We start from the raw sequence: 22,692 nt of genomic DNA on the forward strand, positions 1-22,692 counted from the left end.
TTATCCAATTATTCAATTTGAGAGGAAAATTAAGTTACGTGTGTAGTCGCCACTTAAGCCTCCCGTCTGACGGTTTTATTGAGTTTGAGTGTGCTCTTAAAGAGGAGGCTTCCTGGAGAGTCCAAGATTCCGCTGACGTAATGTCATTGTGAAATGTACGTGTGTCATATACAGCGTGTATCCGTGTAAGTTTGGCTGTGAAGGTCCCGTTAGGGAAGATAACATCGAATTTGAAAGCAATTTGTGATATTGCGATTGTGTTTGTAAGGTTGTTGCCTAATTTAAGTGAAGAGCACAAAATATATATTTTGGTCTTCAAGTACATTGGTTGTGTAAAAACGATACTTATTAATTACCTCACAAGGGTGCGGTCCTATCGATAAATCAACAACCATAAACTACAAAGTGGATATCATAAAACATGCCAATACAAGACGCGACATCAGCTTATCTCATGCAAATAAATATTCAATTAGAAGTGTGTAATGTAATAGTTTTAAATGTCACGTGTATCGTTGTTTCACTTAGCTATAGGTAGGCGACCACTTGCGCCGACGACACATGGCTCTCGAGGTTTTATTAAACGGATTCTTCTTCCTTTTTTCTTGGAAAATTCCCCGGGAGGGACTGGGAATTCGATTATGCCTGTCGTATGCCTGTCTTGTTTGCTTGTCTACCGTTCATAGTAATGAAATGTAGAGGATCCATTGTTCAAACTATTTTTATTCACATAAATTCTCATCTGACCGTATGCGAATCCGGCTTAACATGCTAATAAATCGTATACGGGTGTCGTTTGACGCGCATTGTTTTAACTCAAACACAAATAGAGGTTAGGTAGCATTTTTCGGAACAAATGGAGCGCAAAAATATTCGCACCTATATAGAATTTGATATTGCGATGTTGAATGCTCGAATTTATTCAATTTCAAAAGTCTGGTGCCGTGCACAGGCAATGTGTGATAAGCTCTTGCATTTTATTTTTCTCTATTCAAAACTACATATTTGCTTTCGAACGTGTTGGTTATTTTGTAGTTTCTGTTTGTTGATTCGAGTGGTTATTTCCAGGTGTTTAGTGTCGAAGTTGTTCGACGTTTGCTCCAAGTCAACGCCGGAGCAGATGGAGCAGCTCGACGAGATCCGGATACCGTGGGGCAGCGGCATCGTCGGCTATGTTGCCGAGAGCGGCGAGCCCGTCAATATACCTGATGCCTATAAGGTATGTCTGATAATTCTATGTATATGCTTTTTCTTTTGATTATTAGAATAGTCTCGGAATGTTTGTTTATACAAAGACAGAAATAAATTTACCATAATATGCCTAATTAATCTTTAGGTACTTACCTCAGATATTTATAAGAATTAGGTTTGATATACGGATTTTGATTCATATAAATTAAGACGATTCTAAAAATTCTCTTTCTTTTTTATGGAAGCTGCTTTATAACACTGAAATGTATTAAAATTAAAACTAATTTTATTCAATGTCACAATTTTTGGTGCCACTTTATTACGGGAAGTCGATGAAATTATTTTGTTTGTCAGAAATAAAATTATTTTCAGTTCTTCTGTTCAACGGAAAGTTTTCTAAGAGACAACCTGAAGTAATAGGAATTGTTTTCTCTTCTTCCATTTGACCCTTACGATGGCCTAAAAACATCGAACTAAAACAATTCTTATCAAAAAGAAAGGTGGGGAAATTGGATTTAAGGAAAACGCAAGGGATTCCTTTATGAAAATCCCCGACTACTTTACCTAACGAACACTTAGATAATTAACGAAAATTTCGTGAAGTAAGGTTTTTTAGTCTATGCTTTAAGTCGTGTAATGAAAAGAGGTAAACACGGGCCGCCTTAAAGCTACCTCATTTAGTGTTCCACTTGATACCAAAAATAACCTCCGTAATGAAAACTCGCATTTTAAGAATGTTTGAGATTCCTCGACGAAAATAGCATTTTCACCTCATAACACATTTGCATTTTTTACTTTATTACGTTCCCGAGTAAGTCGGCCGATGTTATTTTAATTGGATTAAACTTCATCGGAGTAGAAATTTCATGTTTACTTCGCGTCAAGATACTCATTGATTATATAAATGAATGTAGAAAAAGTTCGATGATATTTTAATTACGATATTTTACTAAAAAATATTGAAAAGTAAAGTTTGTTACATAATCCTTTCTTGTCCTTACTAAGGTCAAAGACTGCGTTTTGGGCAATAATCAAATTGTATTAACTTCACGCGTTAAAATTACAAATGACATTATAAAGATTCATATACGTTGGGCTTAAAAAGTTAGCAAGTAAAAAAGCAAGTAAAACCTGCAGAGTTAAATGCAGAACATTTTTTATAATAATGTATTTGTTTGCAATGCGCATTTCTGAGAATTATTGTTTTTCCTCACAAAATACATAGATAAAACTGAAATATTGAACGCTTGTCAATGTTTGAGATTTGATTGAATGTCTCCTTTGATCGAACCGGTGAAGATATCTGTTCTTTTATTGATATCGTTTTACCTTCATTCTTTTTCAAACTTATTTTCCAATAGCTGTCGTCCATTGCCATCAAGAGTATCTTTCCTTCTTCCCTCAACGCTTCATTGTAAAATAGGTTTCAGACTGGATATCAATGGCGTTTATGTTACTTACTTAACAGTTAATACAAATATTTTTGTCCATATTAATGACAAAAAACAAGTCATCTTCCTCAACAATACATAATACATCAAGCCCCCAAAATAAATGAGTGCGTTCAAAACGACATAAGTTAATGAAACAAAATATAATATGTTTTTGTTGCCAGCGAACCCGAGCCCAAGGTCTTATGAAATATATGAAACGCAAAACAAAAAATGTAACTGTAATATCCCTTTACGAGTGGACATTAAACAATGACACTGGCAGGACTTACAATGCTTATTTAGTTGTATATGGTCGTAATAAGCAAAGTGTACGTTCGCGAGTCACTTTCAACCTGACCGGTTTACAACTTTATTAGAAGTCGCATTTTATTTACTCATGCATAGTTGCTTCTATTGAGAAAATACCTTCCAAAAAACTGAGCTTAGTCATAGAGAAATATTTATTGATTCATCCTAGTGCCGTAACACAAAGCTGTCTATTCATAGTATTGGTACAGCTATAACACCACAACAGTTTCCCCGAAGGTTTACAAAAAGGCATACCTAAACTGACACCAGAACAAATATGCCGCTGTTTGTTTCACCAATTGCAGCGGCGAAAATATCCCAAACAACAGCTCGACAGGCGTACGTTTCTCGTAACTTGTCCGTGACATTCGAATATAAACTACAGTCGAACATTTTTCACCGGAACGTCATGTCTCTGCATTTTATCCCCTGAACGTTTGTCTACGCACATTTTTGTATTTCTTGCTCACGGCTGGGGTACGTCAAATGACCGCTCTCAAGTAAATGCGCCATTTTTATCTTGGTTTCTATGTTAACACGACTTTTTATCTTTCGATGCCCCGTTTAGTAAGTTGTAAATAATTTTAGGGTCTGTTTTTTAGAGAGATAGTAATGGAGATGGAGTCGAAGATTTCTTTTTTAAAAATGAACTTCTGATGTCGATATGGATTTGTCTCTATGTTTAAAACTCTCATGTCAAGGAATTTCTGTAAAATTCAACCAAGTACAAAATATCATGTCACATAGCAAGCCCTTTGTAGCACAACTGACTGAACTTTTAGGCTGGCAACACAGTAGATAGCTATAACCTGTCTGCCGATAGATACGACGCCTCTGAAAGTCAAAATGATCCTTAACATCTGTGTAACGCGTGAAGTGAAGCCATTTCGCCCGTCAACCCTGTTATGGATAAAAGGATCTTAGTTTGAACACCCTTCGTCCCGAATTTGTATACAATCCACTTATGCTACTTCTGAGCTTTTAGGTAGCCTCTTATTCGCAAAAGATTTATGTAAGGAAACGTTCAAGGTGAAAGAGAAATGTGTTCTCGACATTAAGATATGGGTACCCATGGAAGTGTAACGTTTGACGCTTGATTACATTTCGGGACGCGAGCTTTGGAGATCCTGAATATATTACATAAAAAATCTCAGGTATATTGAGCTTATTCTTACAAAGACATATTCTCTAAAGGTCTATATTTAGCTCCAGGTCGCTAGGAAAGGTTTTAATGCAATTTCGCTCGATTTACGCCCACAGACGTTGGAGTTGCAAAGTTTCATTATTCAAACTGTGTTGCAATTTTTATACCTGACACATTGTTGGCTTCGTGGCCCATAGTTCCCGTGGTGGAAATGTACTTTATAAATAGACGGGATTGTGAAAAGAGGGGCTGTTTACGATATCTCATTGAATCAAAAAAAAGAAAATCATTTACCTAATGAGCGATCGAGCAAGTGATTAATGAGCTTAGCGCTTGAAGGAGCACATTTAAGTCTAACACAAACTCATTAGCTATTATATTCAATGACATTTTTATTAATACTATCCATCAAGATTTAGACAAGTCCAATTATTTAGTTTGAAAATTTTTAAATAAAAGTACTTACCTAATCAATGCCATTAACTTTTGCGAATAAATAAACTAGAATTTCTTGATAAAATATCTTTTATTTAACGATCATTTTAAAACCATTAAGCACTAATAGGATAAGATCGTGTGGTTCTTGTAAAGTGCGATTAAGAACAGTTTAATATATTTATATCCCGGTAATTGCTAATTGAGGCAAGATATCAGGACAGTTTAATGTCTTGTAGATAATGTAAGTACGTAAGGCTGCCTTTTAAGTTCTGTCGTTTGCTAACTTCGCGCGATTATTAAAAAAAAATATATATGCCACTTTTATCTTCCTGAATTTAGAATTTTAAAACAAAAGAATGTTTTTAAATTGGTCGAATAGTTTTATTGTATCGTCCATTCAAACGTGGCAGGTCGGTTGTAAAAATGGAAATGTCTAAGGAAAATTTGCGTGCGATAATTTTCTAGAATTTTAAAAAGGGGTTGTCGCGACTTTAGTGCTTTGAAGAGATTAGTTCTGTATTTAATAATGTAGCACCATGCCTTAGGACCGTAGAAAGCAAATATTTAGGATTTCAATGTGGCCACTCTAGCCTCAGTGACAAGCCACGTGAAGGTCGCCCAAAAAACGCCATGACAGAAGATAATATCGACGTCGTGCGGCAGCTAATTCTCGCAGACCGATATGTAACATACTGTGAAATAGAGGCATCCATGGGCATTTCAGGGACCACTATCCAAAAAATTCTGCACGAAGAACTTGGCGTAAAAAAGTTGATCTCTCGTTGAATACCCCATTTGCTTAGCGACGACCAACAAACAGCCCGAGTAAGTTGGTGTCGCAAAACTCCGCAGCGATTTAACGGAGGAGAAAGAAAAAAGCATGTCTATGATATAGTCAGGGGTGACGAGTCTTGAATATATGCTTGCGATCCATATTCCAAGCAGCAGTCAACTGTCTGGGTCTTCCAAGACGAGCCAAAACCGACCGGAGTCATTCCTTCAAGAATCACTTTAAAAAAAAATGGTTGCCTCGTTTGTGGCAAAGGGTGGCCACCTCGCCACTTTTGTACTAGAATATTGCAAAACGGTTACCGCTGACTAGTATACCACTATTTGTTGGCCACAAATCATTACCGAATTTAGAAAAAAAAATTCAAGACGTCGAATGATCCTGCACCATGACAGTGTAAGTTCGCACACCGCCCGCCAAACAAATACGTTTTCGAATTCCAAAAATGTTGAAATTTTGGATTATCCACCTGACAGGCCTTACTTAAGCACTAACTATTTTATTACATTCCCCAAAATTAAGCAAATTCTTCGTGGTCTACCTTTCAGCACACCTGAAGAAGCTGTTGACGCTTGCAAATAGGCCGTTTTGACTACCCCTACTTTGGAATGGAATAAATATTTCAAAAACTTGTTTGAACGTATGCAAAAGTACATGAAATATCCCTAAGTATTCTTAAAACAACAATAAACAGTAATAAACTATTGGATTGTCTATAATTATTTCAAACGACACAACTTAAAAGGCAGCCCTCGTATCATTTATCCTGAGTTTTTATGCTGAGTTTTAATTAGTATAAGCCTCCCCCCTTGCCAATAATTAATTCCTTTAGTTAGATTTCCACTTTATCAACAGTTGAACAGCAAATACATAGCCAGAATTTAAAGCTTAAAACGTGGGAATTATAACTATTATTTTACAGCAAATGGAATATCAAAATAGATATTTCAATTTCATTAAAAAAGCTAACTTATTTTATTCCTAAAAAAAAACTTTTTTACAAAAAAAATTAACCGACTTCCCAAAACACTAAAAAGGCAAAAAATAACTAATTTTAGGTGCATCGGCCTAGAAGTCGGTGTCTAATCAAGGATGTGCCTAAAAGTTAATTTTGCCACCGACTGCATGCACCTAAAATTAGTTATTTTTTGCCTTTTTAGTGTTTTGGGAAGTCGGTTAATTTTTTTTGTAAAAAAGTTTTTTATTTACAGCTTTTCAGTGATACAAATAACTGTCACTATCCGTATAAGTAGAAAGTTCTCATCAATACAAATATTTTAAGCCCAAATACGAGGTATTTTACATATTCAGTTGTCGAGTTCCCTCGACCTTCTCTGGTCTTCATCATCAGATCAGCTCCAAACCTTCACTGTTGCAAAGATCTCGTCAATACAAATATTATAAGCCCAAACACGAGGTAGTTTACATATTCAGTTGTCGAGTTCCCTCGACCCTCTCTGGTCTCCATCATCAGGTTAGCTTCAAACCTTCACTGTTGAATAGTGCTTTCAGGCATACATCTGAGTGTCAACTTTTTACCCTATGTTTGCCTACAACTTTGGAAGGTTGCTCTCGATTCCTCAGGGTTTCCATCATCAGATCCTGACCTGATGACTATGGGACCATCTGGCAGCTATTCCGCGTCGAACAAAAATAATCGATGTACATACATAGAAAAAAAAAAAAAAAAAAAACATACCGGCCGAATTGAGAACCTCCTCCTTTTTGGAAGTCGGTTAAATACGAGTATAACAATAGATTCGTTCGCTTGTATTTTTAGCGCGGTATAAATTAAGTGAGCCGTTTTAGTAACTGCTATGGACTCATACATCAATTTCAGTCTCGCACCTGTCAAAACTTTCTCTAACAACTGTAGGTAGGTAATTGTTTGCGGTATTCCTCGACGGATACCCAGAAATTCCCTTCAAACTGTTGGACTCGCAGTTTGTATTTCGAGGAAACACTCGCACCGGAGATAATTACACTTTTTGGTAATCGCTTTATTTGGTTGATTATGGATTTACTTATGTTCTTTATTTCTTCAGGTTTTTTTTTTTTGTAATCAGATTGTTTTACCGTTTATCCAGACATATTTTCGAAAGTCTTGAACTGCTCTTGCTTGCTGTGAACTGTCTTCCAAATTCAGTACGGTATTCTAAAGTGATATTTTTAAACGAAGGCACCAGATTGACCTTAAAAGGTGTCTATTTAATCCTGTACCTGAATAAACTGCGACCGTTAAGTTAGGTATGTGGAATACATATTGTTTCCGTAAAAGTGTGAATAATTTCCGATCTGCCAGCAACATTTATACTTTATTAATACATATATATTTTATGAAGATACTCAGTGGTATACTCGAGGCAATATTATTGTGTGTGCAATATATCACAGTGCGGTACATTTAGCGCTTTAATACAAAATAGAGCAAAAAATATATGGAGATTACAGCTTCCTACTTCCACCGTATCCATGTTTTTTTTTTTTTTGGTTCTGTATAATACATACATTCTTTGATATAAGTACATAAATATCTGCAATTTGGCATTCTGATAGTTGCATTCAATTCATTTTTCATCTTACGCATATCGCTACTGCTTTCACGGAACTAAGATTTTAGTAGCTTATATTTCAAATGGGCCTGTATACTTGAAAATTATTATAAATTATGGGTCAAAATGAATCCACAGTTCAAGATATCGATATAAATGCATCTTTTACTTACTAAGGCTGACAAACTGTCAACCTCTACGCAGGGTCACATTTTAAAGATACATTTTGATAAACGATTTTAAATAAAATATCTCAGAAGAATCCACAGTTGAATAGCATTTGGAATGTAGATATCTTAAATGACATGTTAATAATGTCTATGCATTTGTGCCCAAAATTAATCGTATTGCATTTAATACGATTGTAAAAGAAATAAAATCTAGCGTGATAAATGTCCCCTCGTAACATAAAATATAAGTGTTGTACTATTAATATTCTGTACATAAATCTGTCATCGATTGTATCTTATCTATAGACAATCACTTAATCCAAGAATTGTAATATATCTCCGTTGGACATGGTGCTGATTTATGGTAACAAATGTCCATTGTGAATGTACTTGGACGAAGATGGGGTTCGTCCGTGGAACATTGCTCAACCTTCGAGCGTGAGTTTTATTCATCGATGTCAATTTTTCATTCTGCCCAGCAAAGATCAAGCGTATCTCATTCATCAAGGCTTCGAAGAATCTCCGTGGAGGTGATTTTACTTATGTAAGCGGTTTTTGTTGTTCGTTTTTTCCCGTAGGATTTTATTTGTGAATTCCTGAGTTCGGATCAGACGGTAGCAGTGGCTTTTGTTATTGTGAGGATGTGCGTGAGATCTTGTAAGTTTAGGCAATATCGCAGAATAAATAAACAGACTACGGCACTGGAATCTGAATATTTATTGTATTTGTACGTATTGCTTCAGCCCCCGCAAGCTGAACAAGATATTATTCGTCTGCTGAATACATTCGCGGCACTTCTTGCGTGGGCTGTGCAAAGAAAAATGTGAATACTTTGCATTTATTAACTTTCCGCTTTCTACCGGTATTAAACTGCGCTACGATACAGTCATATTGCAGGAAGAAACCCGTCCACCTATAAACGCTAGAAAATGTGAGCGTCCAGATTTTTATCTCTCCCTGTGAAGAAATTCCACCACTTTGTGTAATCCGTGGAACGGGCACGCTGAGCTGAGATTCGTCAGAACAGTACGAGTGCACATAAATTATTCCCACCGACACGACCCACTGCTGGATAAATTGCGCGCTTAAAAATGCTATCCCTCTTTAGTCACTTCATGAATTCGCTGATGTGGACCCAGCTGGATTTACCAACAGACTCGAATAAACACGCTTCCAGATCTTAGGGTGCGTCCACATCTGGCGAATGCGCCGCGAATGCGCAGCACGCGAGCCGATCGCGAGCTGTCCGCGAGCTGCGCGCGTGCAGTCACTGCAATAGTTCGGTGCGCCTCTTTAGCGCAACTCACGCAAGGCTCGTATAGAGCGCGCGAGCGGCGCGCGATCTGCGCGCAATCAGTTCTCGCCCTTACAGTTCCGTATATTGGCTCAGTACTATCAAAGATGGCAGACGTCGCGCGCCGCCTGCGCGCCGCTCGCGTGCGGCGCTTAGGTCGCGCGCGAGCTGCGCGCGGGCGGCGCAGAAGCGGCGCACGAACAAAAATGCACGCGCGCAGCTCGCGGACAGCTCGCGATCGGCTCGCGTGCTGCGCATTCGCGGCGCATTCGCCAGATGTGGACGCACCCTAAGTTTATTCATCTTAAGATACTGAGGAAAATAAATATCTTTGAGTTTCTAAGTTTTTGTGATTACTCCTTAAGCTTAATAATCCAACACGTTATTATCGACATAGCTAAAGATAGCACAGAAATAGGCAAGAAAAATATTTAGGCTTGATCATCTATAAAAGAACTTAATGTCCCAAGGGATTTATAAAAATTTGATGTGTCTTCTACGAGAGACTTATAAAATGTACATTTAGTATGGTACAATTCGGCGTATTACGAGTACTTTGTATGATACATACGCCTCCGGTCATGAATATTTTAGCAGAATATGTTTTCTTTAGGCTCTGCGCTCGTTTAAATTATGAACGTGATTCATTTATCTTTAGCGTACTGGCATCCACCAAAGAGGAACTTTCTTTTTAGACGCTTTGTATTTTTCTGTTATTCTCATTGAGTTTTCTTACAATGCTTTGTGTTCTTGAAGGCCGATCCTTTTGCAGATTAATACTGTGTCTTAACTAGATGGTATCGTGGAATGACTAAGGCTTCCCATACTGGCCCGCCTCCAAGCCCGTGACCTTGCCAAGATTGGCAGTTCATGCGTGCTCACGTATCCACTGTTTATGAAAACGATTTGCATACAAATGCTTCTGAAAGATCTCGCTAAACAGATTATGCACAATATGAATACACTACTACACAACATTTGTTTTGTTGTACTTCAATTTTCATAGAATACTTATTCGTGTTTAAAGAAGAAAATTTCTCGTGTTATCTGTTGACAAAGTGCGGTCATGTTCGTCAACTTGAGTGGAAAATTGATATTCAGTGTCAACGTTTTCTATTTCATGCTCCATTACGTTGTGTGATTGCTTTATAAAGAGAACCTAATGGTCTATCACTTGTTTCATCGAGTTAGCTATTCTGATTGGCTATAAATTATCGATGACTTATGGCATGTATGACGTACGTGCGTAATGAGCGCCGTCCAATTATCGCTTTAGCCGCTCCATCAGCTGATTAGCAGATTCCCGAAGGTTCGGCATCGATTTCCGTCATTGGGAAATCAGGTTGCATGGTCGATATGCTGTCAAAGAGTTGTCCATCACTAGTGATTCGAATGATGTGCCATCACCAGTGGTCGGAATAGGTAGAGCTATTTGGGGTGAATGACCGCAAACATTGATATTAACATGGACATGCCTCTGAAATCCCGGGATTTTGAAATTGTCGATTGATTTAAGTGAGTTAATATGGGTAAGTGGGCAGTTATGAGCAGGTAGTAGGTGAGCACCCAAACAGTATATACTTACTTATAAACACACACAGGGATCCTGGAACGTTGTTAGAGGTAGCTTCGTGAAATATGAATTAATTAAGTAAAACTGTTAGAAACGATACTAAATATACTTTACTGCACAAGGAAATATTAAATGCCTACACAATACAGAATAGAAAAAGATAATATCGCTGCCACCGGCTGGAGGTACGCGACGGCTGAGGGGGAGCGCGAGGGGAGTGCTAGCGCCGGGTTTACGCGGGCAGCGGGAGGGGCGCGGGATCGGCGGGCACGAGCGCTCGCCTGCGCCGCTGCGAGCGAGACGGCGCTTCTCATTTTACCACGGCGGTGACGCCGCATTTTGTTATTTCGTATTTATTGTAATTAATGTAATACACAATTGTCAAATCAGTCTACGAGTTTTCCTGACCAGCTCCTGCTACACTAAGTTATCGATACATCAAGAACAAACCAATTTATCTCTCTTTTATTATTATATGTTTATGCTCCATGTTGCCAACCCGTCGTAAGCGCTGTTTTCGTCGCTTATTTTTTGTCTCTTTCTATCTTAAAACGTCTAAAGTATTAGCTGTCTCACTTATACAAATACAGGTACAGCGGGCTTCACTCACTCTTTTGTTTCGGCTTGTAGAGTGCGCACGTGTGATTTATTGTGTTCCTTATTTTATTTGACGTTGGCTTGTTAACTGGTTTCTGGAATCTTACTAACACGAATACTTTGGCTTGGATTTACGAATTTTGATTTGTTTTTTGCGGACTGGATACATTTGAAACTGTTTATTTGATTTACCTACCACATTTGGGTAAGTGTTTTTTATTTTTATAATATCTACAAAGGACATTTAGTGAAAAAGTAAAGTAATTGTCCTCTGCTAAATACATATTTTTTCAGGCTTCCGAAGTTCCAAAGGAAGCTTTATAGTTTTGCCTTGTCCGTCTGTTTGTCACAGCCAATTTTGATATACAAAAGTTTGAAGTGGAATTTTTCGTTAGTGACCTGAGTAGCAGGGAACTTGTTTACGTAAATTGTGCTCTTCCGCTACCCTACACCTTGTAGGTGATCCGACACGCACCTGACCGCTTTTTTCTAATATAATCTTGTGTTAAAAGCTAAGTCAATTACAATACAAGGTGGACTAAGTCCTCCCCCTCGCACACCCCTTCAAGTACCGCGTTTTCCCACAATAACCATTTTCATTGGCTATTGACTGCTCTTACCTAAATATTTTCGGACATGAGCTTGACAGTGTTCTATCTGATTGTCTTAATCGGCTAACAAAATGCATTTGAATTATGTATCTCATACTTACTGTGCAATTGTGCAACTGTGTGTGGAACAATTTTTCGTGAATTTTTCACACCGTTTTTATTTCGACTATTTATTGGAAAGATTTTAACTGTTTACTATTGTTTTAGGGCGATAAACAAGAAAAGCCAAAAATGCCAAATATCAAGGAAGAAACAGTACAAAAGTGGATATCCGAATATCCAGAGCTGTTATACGACCACGCTAGTCGTTCAATATATTGCTCGAAGTGCGAGAGCCATATAACGGCGAAAAAATGTAACATCAATAGACATGTCGAAGGAGCCGTGCACAAGGGAACGTTTAAACGGCCTCCGGAGGAATTTTATTCCGACCTGATCAAGTTTCTGGTTCTGTGCAATATTCCCTGGTCGCAGATGAAAAATCCAGCATTCAAGGAGTTTTTTCAGAAATATATCTGTACTGTTTGTTGTTGTACTTGTACTAGTCGTAAAGTACCCGATGAGTCGCTGTTACGAAAAGTATATTTAGATAAAGTTTTTACTAACAAAATCAAAACAATTTATGAAAAAAATCAAACTGAAAAATTGTGGATATCATTAGACGAGACAACAGATTTTTTAGGTAGAAATATTGTACATTTTTTGATAAAACCATTGCATGAGAATATCTCAAATCGGCCATATTTAATTGCCTGCAAGATGTTAGAGGTGGTTAATGGACAAACCATTGCCAACTTTGTAATACAGTGTCTTGAAAATCTATGGCAAAACTCGTTTGAAGAAAAAGTTGATAATATTTTAATACTATGTACTGATAGTGTAGCATATATGATATCTGCAGGGCAAAAATTGAAATGCTATTTACCACAATTAAAACATGTAACATGTTTTGCTCACGCACTTCATCGTGTTTCTGAGCAAATTCGAATGGAATATAATGATGTGGATATTTTGATATCAAATGTAAAAAAAATATTTCTAAAAGCGCCAAGCCGTGTTCGCATTTTTAAAAGAAAATACCCTGACTTACCACTACCTCCACAACCAATTATTACAAGGTGGGGTACTTGGTTGGAGGCAGCATCATACTACGCAAAACATTTTGATGCAATAAAAGATGTTTTGTCTCATTTATGCAGCTCTGATGCAATAGCTATCCGAAACGCGAAAAACATATTACAAAAAGAAAACATACAAAACGAGTTACAATATATAGATGAATATTTTTCAGTTATACCGTTTGCTTTAAAAGAATTACAAAAGCACCACTTGACGCTAAGTGATTCATTTTTAATATTAGATACAGTCAGAACTTGTATAAATGAGTGTGCATCAGAAAATATTAAAAATAAAATTGAAAAAGTTATAGAAAGAAATCCGGATATAGATATATTACGAGAATGGAGTGAAAAAATTGTAAGAAATGAAACAGATGACCAAATTTTATTGAAATGCAAATTTGCTCCAATGACCTCAACAGATGTCGAACGTTCATTTTCCATATATAAATGGATTATGGATGTAAAAAGAAATACATTAAAAATGGATAATATAGAAAAACTGATGGTCATTTATTTCAATTCCGTAGATGGTGATGGGTTTTTCAGCGAAGAATTGGTAGACGATGAAACATCATCGTCTACCGGTTTAGAATAATTTAATAAAAAGATTAAATTAATAAAAAAATAGTTATTTATTTTCATCACGCGCAGTAGCGTGAAGTCTTTCATTTACGAGCATGTCAAGAGCTTCTAGGAATAGAAAGTGTATCGTAAAGTTTTGTTACTAATCGTTAAAGATTAACATAAGGAAACGGCTTCACGTCACTGCGAGTCGTGAAAATACCTACTCTCTATCAATGTTTTCAATACGACGGCGTTATTAATGCTGAAAATGTCATAATTACATTTTTACGAATGATATAGTACAAAGTTCTTTATGCATATTTTTGTAATTTATTTGCTACTTACTACTTTAGTTAAGTATATTTATATATCGTTGTAGACAGACCAACCAGTAATGTCAACTGTTTTGAAAATTAAATAATATATCTAACTCGATCATCGCATTTTATTTATATTCCATGTCTCCTATTTACTATAGTAAACTAATAAAAGTGGATTATCCATTTAAATATAATGTTCTAATTAAGCACTGACAAAAGAAAGTACTTAGTTGTTTTTTTTTTAATTTCGATAATTCCCGGAATTTTTGGAAATATTTGGCATATCTATGTTATGTCCGCATGTAGCAAATAACAAAAATACTTCTACTTATTCCTATAAAAACTACTTGAACAATGTTTTTTTAATTCCAAGAATTCCCGGGATTCCGGGAAATATTTGGCATATCCATGTTATGTCCTCATGTCGCAAGTAGCCAAAATAGCTCTACCTATTCCGACCACTGGCCATCACACAGACTCAACTAGCGAGCCTTCCAATAAACGCATTGTTCGCTGTCATGAAGAGTTTGACTGTCAATTTGTCAAGGTATCTTTCGCATGTCTAGTTATATTTTGTGGTCTACCATGTATTGATTGGCGAATAAGACCCAAAACGTCCTCGAACAAAAAAAAGCCGAATTATTAGATTTCCATTTACCTTTATAAAGGGAATTACTGAGAAGCACCCGTGCGTGTACTACGCCTACCGCATTGTGACCTTGAAGTAAATTAATTTTCGTGATAATTAAACGCCGCCATGGTTTCTTCGTTACTTGACACCCGGTCTCGTTACGTAATTAAACATGCCTTTGCTCTCGGCTTCTCGGCGGAACAATCTTTGAAAATTTTAGGAAGTCTCAAAACCCTTGTCTCCTTTGTAATGCTTTCATTGTTGTACTTCATGTTTATTCTTATAATTGCTTTTACTTACTTGTAGGATTTCTTTATACATACTTCTTCGGAACAAAATCTGTCCTCCCTAATATTATAATAAATGCGAAATTGAGTTTGTTGCGCTTTCATATAAAGTGGTTAAACAGATTGAGATAAATTTGGTCTCTTATTAAGTGGTAACTTGGGAATAGGATATAGGAGTTACTTTTTATCGGGATATGCGGGGCGTAATTTTGGACGCGGGTGAAACCTACTAATTTCATAAACCTGTTGTTGAGTCGGAATATGTCTTCTTTTTAAATTCCGACGAAAATCTGAAATGCTAAATTGTTTATTGAGGTAGGCACAATGGAGAAACATAAAATATTAACATAACAGTATTGAAGCTCGAAGGTTACAGGAAGTTGCCTTTTACGTATGACAGTAATATGTAGTTATTTCCCAACTACATATAATATTCCAAGCGAAATTATACGTTGAAATGTCTACTTTAATGGTGTATAAAAATGAAATATTTATACATTTTAATATACGTAACGTTTAGTGGTAGTTACTATCGTTTCCCCTAGAGGAAATTTAAAAGGGTAGGAATTTATCCCGTGTTCGCATTCAGAACAGGGTCTGACCCCTCTAATCTGACTAGTTTCCAAGTTCTTCGGTTTGTATTTGTGAGTTTTGTCTGTATGTGTATAAACCCTTGGGCGTCAGTAGGGACGTCGCGATTCTATTTCGGGATATCTCGAGGCATTTGCGGTTACAGGTGGATAGAAAGGGCGTCATTGAATTTAGCCCGAGGCCTTTGCCGAATTGCGTATCAATGAAATGTTGTTAGATACGAATCAAAAGATCCATTAGTAATCCAAATCCAAAATACGTCATATTTTTAATCAACTAATTCTTCATTGATTTACGGCTGACCTAAAAATGTTGCTCCTATTATTTGGCGAAGTTGTTCCGAAATACATAGTTTGTAGACAGTAGCGGTACGCATTGTGTAACTTCCAGAGAGGATAATGGATCCTTTGAAAGAAAAGCCTAACATTAGCACTTTTACGCTAGGCCGGCCACCAATCTGTTACACAGAGAAACAAAAAGTTCGTGAGCTTGAAGCGAGTGGAAGAGGAGGTTGATTAGTGGTTCAAGAAATCCCTAAATTAGAGGCTTTAAGGATAGAATATTTAACGTTAGGTACTTAATTTGATGAAGACCACTTTGGTGCTTCTTAAAATAAACTCAGTATTTTATGTAGATGTTTTTCAAGGAACACTCTTTGTGCCATAATATGCTATTTCTGTCTTCTAGTGTGTGACACAAATTAAAGATGAATATTTCATCACGCGTGATTTCCTAGTAAAATCGTATCAAAGAGCTTCCATTTTACTGATGTTCAATATTAACTCCGTCACAGTAAGTTTCTTCGAAGAATTTAGTATTCCTGACCGTCCAATTGGTACCCATTACTTTTACGATCAACCCAAGATCAGAATCGTAAATGAAACATCGAACGCTGACATTTCTGAAAGTTTTGATTTCTCTGTTTTATTTAGACTAAAAACTCTCTAAAATAGCATTCGTACTCAAGGAGTTATAAAAATTCTTTCACAGGAAAGTTGTATCCGAATTGAATTTTGTGCTTTCGATTTAAAGCTATCGAGTTGGCAAGGGTGAAGTTTTTTATTTAAAGTATTCTATAGTCGGTCATGCTGCACTAGGATAGCTTCACTTTAGTGGAGCTGATTATGCGGAAGAATTTTTGATCCCGAGCCAAATATTCCATAAGAATATTAATACTACAGTAACATAATTCAGCTTCTAATTTGACAGAATTTCTAACAGGCTACCTAGAGATAGTATTTCAATGAGTTTAATGACACCGTGACTGTCGAATTTATTAGCGTAATTACGATATGACCCAGAATTAACGATACACGTGAGTAGTTAGGATCGATATTAAATTACCGAATGTCTTGAGCACCAATGGGCTACGGAATTGCTGAAACACGAAAGCCGCAATCTGTCTTAGTCACTGCTTCAGTATTGGTAAACATTACATTCTCATTACGAGCGAATGAAGCAGAATGGCGCGCTATTTTGGCGATGAGATGCTAATTACTCAAGATTTCGAAATAGCTCAAGATGTTATTAGTAAGGATTCAACAAAATAGTTTATACTTCGGATGTCGGCTATAAATAAATTGAATTCCTTCCAAGAAAAGTTTATTGGTTTTAACTGCAGTTTCTCATCCCATCAATTTTTAATGCACTTCAAGAATTAATTCAGCTCGAAGGTTTTCGCTTCAATTTCGGATACCGCTGACAGATTTATGCCGGTCAGACGTTTGACAAACGGCCTTAAACTCCAAAATATTTGCTCGCCTTTACCGAAAGTGTGATATGTTAGCTCAATGGATGGTTTAAGCCCAATCTGGCTGGTTGACAGGCGTTGGTAATAAACGGTTGCTCGGAATATGCCTCCTCTTTTGGCGAGGCTCCATACGGACCGTGCGGTGTCACAAATGTTCATGTTCACACTGCATTGTGCACCACCGGTTCACTGTATCGAGTCATTTGAGCCGTAAATTCGACAATACACCGGATTCCTTAAATCGCATTCTTCACTGTCGACAGACTTACGGTGTTTGCTAAAATAAATTATACGAAACTAATTGCCCGAATCGGTGCACGTGATGGCTTTCGCGTGATTTTACTGATTTATTCTGAGATTTAATTATTGAATGCTTGAGATTCCGGAGGATTATGACTGCGGTGAGCCTACCACAATATTTTTTTAAATGAAAGTATTAAGATATAATACCATACTAAAACATGTTTATTTAAGAGTTGCCAGTAATCAGATCTCAAGTAGACCAGCTAGGTTAAGCCATGAATAAATAAATAAATAATTAATACAAAGTAATTTGTTGAAAATGTATGCTTCATGTATTTACCTGATGAATAAACGATGATAAGCATAAATACATTAATTTACCAGAAAACCGCTATTTATAATAATCATTCACTGAAAAGCTATTTCCAGAAATACTAATGTAGCAATATTTCCGATTATAAATCGCTTTCATTCAAATTCTCAGTAGTGGCATTGAAAATTGTGAAACGAACTTTCTTCTTGTTGACAACATTCTATGTTAGTTATTTCCGTAGTTGTTTGATGAAACTCATACTGTAGTAGAAGCAATACCATTGACAGTATCTGAGTGTTGTGGCGCCTCCAAGCGGTGGACGGCTGTGGTTTGTGGTCACCACCACGGCTCCGATTACTCGGCCCAGTTCCTATTATGTGACTTCATTTAGAAGTCGCCCCATTCAGAGTAATAATAGTTAAGACTTGCTCAATGAACGTTATCATCGTCTCAATGCCATTTCAAATGATCCCCAGATTCTGCGAAAATTAGTAAATTGGTGATATTATGAGATAGAGGTTTAAACGAAGCTTTTATTTGTTGCAGGACGAGAGGTTTAACCACGACATTGACCAACAGACGGGTTATAAAACGAGGTCACTTCTCTGCATGCCCATTAAGGACATTAATGGAGAGGTCATTGGTGTTGCTCAGGTATGTGGCCGGTTTAAATTAAATAAATGCCTTGATAATGTCCCTTTTTAAGTAAAAAGCTTTTAAACAAAGAGAAGGAAACATTTTTTAGGTTATAATCTAAATAAATCCTATTTGTTAAAAGTTTTATACAAATTAAACGGCCTGTTTACATTTGAAATGTTGTTTCAAAAACATCTGGAAACGGCGAAATGAGAGCTCGTCGGAGAAAAAAATGAAATCAAAAAAGTTTCCAACATCCTAAACGTATTAAGTTATGAAGATTTGTAATACTGAAGAGGAATTGAAATTGCTGTCTTGAATGTCTGAAAACTTTGTATTATCCTATGGCATCTGCCTTTTAACATCGTCCCTGGAGTTAAAAGTGAAATGAAATGTTACTTGTGAACAAATATTCAAATACGATTAGCGATATTTTTTTTATCAAACATTTTTGCACATAAATTTCCTTTTGATTAACGAGCGGCAAATACTGGAAGTGTTTTCGTAACGTTTCGCTCTCATATTTGACGAAAGAATTTGTTGATTGTTTTAGGATAAGCTATAAATCTGTCTCAAATTATGATATTAATAAAAGATTGGGATGATTTATTGAGAGTTGTAATAATAATCAACTTTCTCGTTTCTTTTTGATTGCAAAGACCAGCAAGCGTGAATTTTGAATTTGACCCCAAAGGTCTCCAAAAAGTTTTGAGTTTTAGTTTATAGGTTACCCTTAAAATTATGTATATTTTTTTAAATCACAATATCTTCTTCCAGGTTATAAACAAACAGAGCGATGGTCCTTTCACGGCCTACGACGAGAAAGTCTTCGCATCCTACCTACAGTTCTGTGGCATCGGCCTTCGGAACGCACAGCTTTACGAAAGATCCCAGTTAGAAGTTAAACGGAATCAGGTCCTACTAGACCTTGCTAGAATGGTGTTTGAGGAGCAGAGTACTATTGAACACATGGTCTTAAGGATACTTACGCATACGCAGAGCCTCATACGATGTCAACGGGTACAGGTATGTACAATTATTCCAATATTGCTGTTTTATGATATTTGTGTTTACCTGCAGGGTCCAAAACAGAATCGTGTGACGTGAACACAGAGGATTAAAACAATATGAATTGATTAGGTCTTTCAATTACTGAAGGTAAGATATTTTGAAATCATCAAATTACTCTCACAATGAGCTTTGCAAAAGTGGTAATTTTTGGTATGAACACTATTTCCTGGTACTGTGAGCACCATCTTTTTGAACTCGTGCACACACTCTTTTCTAACTTTGTACTGTGTCAAATAAGTCTTACTTAAGTTCACCCGATGCACAGGTAGCGTGCCAGGTAAAAGATGAAACTTCCAAATGCTTGTTTATCTTGTTAGTCCAAATGGAAAAGATATCTCGCAGTCCGAAAAAACTTTCTAATCCATACAAGTTGAAGCCGTGTGCGATACCAGAGTTATAGCGAGTATTTACATGTGTAAGGAAATCTAAATAAAATGTTTTGAAATCCTTCCTTTCACAAGGTACGGTCAGAGCGATTCCATTGAGTATAATTTACCTATGTTTTCCCTTGCCTCAACCTAAGTCTTCAAAGCTACCGTGTCTCTTATTCCAATTATCTCTTTGAAATATGTTGAATTTCATTTTCCCTTTGAAGATAGATTTTCTACCAACTTCTTAGTTCTATTTATTCCTATAGAGCTCCATACTTTATGATCGGAATCGAATTTCAATATCGAAATAAGTTTTGATAAATTGATTCATTCAATCAACGAACAATTTGGGCCGACTCACTTTTAATATCAATTTCCATTTAATTCGAAATGCTTTGAGTCGGGGAAATTAATTTTGCTTGTTTTCCTAATGAAACAAGGCGTTTTGTTTACCATTAGTGTTATAACTACGGATTGTAAATTGCTTACATATTGCATTAGCACTCTATACTTGGGTACTTGGAGTATGTGCTTTAGTTTCAGAATTTCTGACAATTAATTCATCAAACAAAAGCGTGCTAGTTCAACTGTGTTTACTTTAAAAGTATGCCTATATTTATTGGAATTTTGTCCCGAATATCACAATGTATTGTATGAATGGAAATTAATCCTCTTTATGGTCCAATGAATTGAGCAGCTTTGGGAATAAACGACAAAAAGGGGCGAAAGGTGTTAAATTTACATCAGAGTAATTAACATTCAAATCTTTTGTTTATTATTCACCGGTTGGTCGAATATTCGCATTTTGTTTATTAGTTAATGGATTGCGGGTTTCGATATATTGCGTCGGTAAAGGTACAATAAAAAATATTAACTGTATTACGATTATGACAGTTGCTTTGTGTTGGTTGGCAAATTAATATTTATTTTGTTAATTATATGGATTCAAAGTTTCAAAAGGCTCTTCAATAGAAATCAGGCATAGTAGGTAAACATGCTGAAAACAGATATTAATATTCATTGTCTGTTTTAAAAAGTTTAGAAAATTTTGAATTAATGGGGACTGTGATAAAGATAATACAACTGTAAAGTCAGGATCAAACAGCCACTGAAGAAATGTAATTTTTGAACATAATTCCTTTTATTATCCACCTTTCAACAAATAACAGCGTTTAGACAATATCAAGTTGACGATAGTGCCCAACCATTTTCTTATCAAAAAAGTATTGTAGACAAAAGCTAAAATAATATTCTAGTTATTTATAGACTGGCCAGCAATTATTAACGCCTCGTTGTCCGCAGTAATAACAGAGATTCCTCTACGTTCCTGAGCTCAGGAAAAATGTAATTCGAAATTTCTGATGGGAAAATTATTACTGCCCGTTGGATAGACGCTGTGATTGAAGCTAAGGCCAAAATGAGAGTCTTGTCTTAGAGATTACGTACTGGTATCATCGGTAGCAGATTTATCAAGGTCCGAAGTAGCCTGCTTTTAGGTTGATGGAATACAATGATTGGTCCTGGAATTTTCGGCGTCGCTTCTTTGTTTGCCGACTTCTCCGAACTTGCAAAACAAATGACTTCGCCTCCTTTATTAGTAAAGTGGTATATCGTACACTGATAAAGGCCCATCTGTTTCAATACACAATTCAAGGATTAAGGGCAACATAAACACCACCCAATAAGGTACACAAGATATTTGATATCGAACTATGACTAATCAACCTTACGTACTAGGAAACCCAATCATAACTAACTCAATATCAATTGTTCCAAGACTATTGTCTTTGTTTACTAAATCAATTTCTATATCAAAGGAGGCTTTGCTATTGTTATCAAATAGGGAGTAAATAAGTGAACGCGATCGTAATGTTATCAATTTATGATAGAACAATGTGCTGTTATGTTTGTTTATATTGTGACGTTACGTCGGATAAATGTTGTGTGCTCCTGTATTACGTCGCCTTTTCTTCGTGAGAGGTTTCTGATTGTGGCTTAGAATTAGTTAAGGGCGCTCGTTTTGGGTCATTGTATTACGTTAGTTCCGATATTTCTTTTGCCATTTTCTTCTTTTTTTTATTTCTATTGGTCATTCTTACATTCTATTGTTACTAAATGAATGTGGTAGTAAGTTTGTTACCTTATGTACGCTTAAGTTTGTTGGCGATTTCAATATGTAAGGGGTGTTTAGATCCTGGACTTGCGCCAGAGTTTGTGCTGCGGTACTTGACCAATTAAAGCGATTTATTTTTCGTTTAATTTTAAGGTAAGGAAGGAGCTCGATTGTCGCATTTTGTGGAAGTAATTTAACAGTGACATTGCCTGTTTTATTAATTTCCTTATTCGTTTTAATTAAGATCATCCCACATGACATTTTCCTAAAGAACAACAATGTTCAATTTGCAATTTGCAATAGTATCAGTAAGGCATAAGGAAGTTAAAACACAGCCTTGTTATTTCATTTTCACTTTGTTCGATGCGAACATTATTTTATATTATCCACTTTTGTTGTTTTAAGAGTTTTATGGGTGTCCATCAACAAGAACGGTTCACTTCATAATATTGTTTTATATAGTAAAGATGCAAATTGCTACCCTCACAGAAAGTTTAGCGCTTGTATCTCCCAAAAGGGATTGTACTCGTCAAAATGAATAATAAATTTTGCTCAGTTTTCACGGGAGTGGAAATAAAA

At 36.3% G+C, this 22,692-nt stretch overlaps 2 protein-coding genes across 10 annotated transcripts in view; both read left to right on the forward strand.

Annotated features, from left to right (window-relative positions):
* LOC124638940 (dual 3',5'-cyclic-AMP and -GMP phosphodiesterase 11) overlaps positions 1-22,692 on the forward strand; it is a 201,683-nt gene that overhangs the window by 155,290 nt on the left and 23,701 nt on the right. For all 9 annotated transcript variants that reach the window (XM_047176110.1, XM_047176113.1, XM_047176115.1 and 6 more), the window contains 3 exons: positions 1,069-1,219; positions 18,469-18,576; positions 19,336-19,584. In XM_047176110.1, the coding sequence (XP_047032066.1) occupies positions 1,069-1,219; positions 18,469-18,576; positions 19,336-19,584 (508 nt within the window). The remainder of the gene's footprint in view (positions 1-1,068; positions 1,220-18,468; positions 18,577-19,335; positions 19,585-22,692) is intronic.
* On the forward strand, positions 10,730-14,222 carry LOC124638942. The gene is made up of 2 exons (XM_047176116.1): positions 10,730-11,696; positions 12,310-14,222. Exon 2 carries the CDS (start codon positions 12,334-12,336, stop codon positions 13,816-13,818), a length of 1,485 nt encoding a protein of 494 aa, XP_047032072.1. The 5' UTR covers positions 10,730-11,696; positions 12,310-12,333; the 3' UTR covers positions 13,819-14,222.

Source organism: Helicoverpa zea, chromosome 18 (genome assembly GCF_022581195.2).
Source record: "Helicoverpa zea isolate HzStark_Cry1AcR chromosome 18, ilHelZeax1.1, whole genome shotgun sequence".
Taxonomy (NCBI): Eukaryota; Metazoa; Arthropoda; class Insecta; order Lepidoptera; family Noctuidae; genus Helicoverpa; species Helicoverpa zea.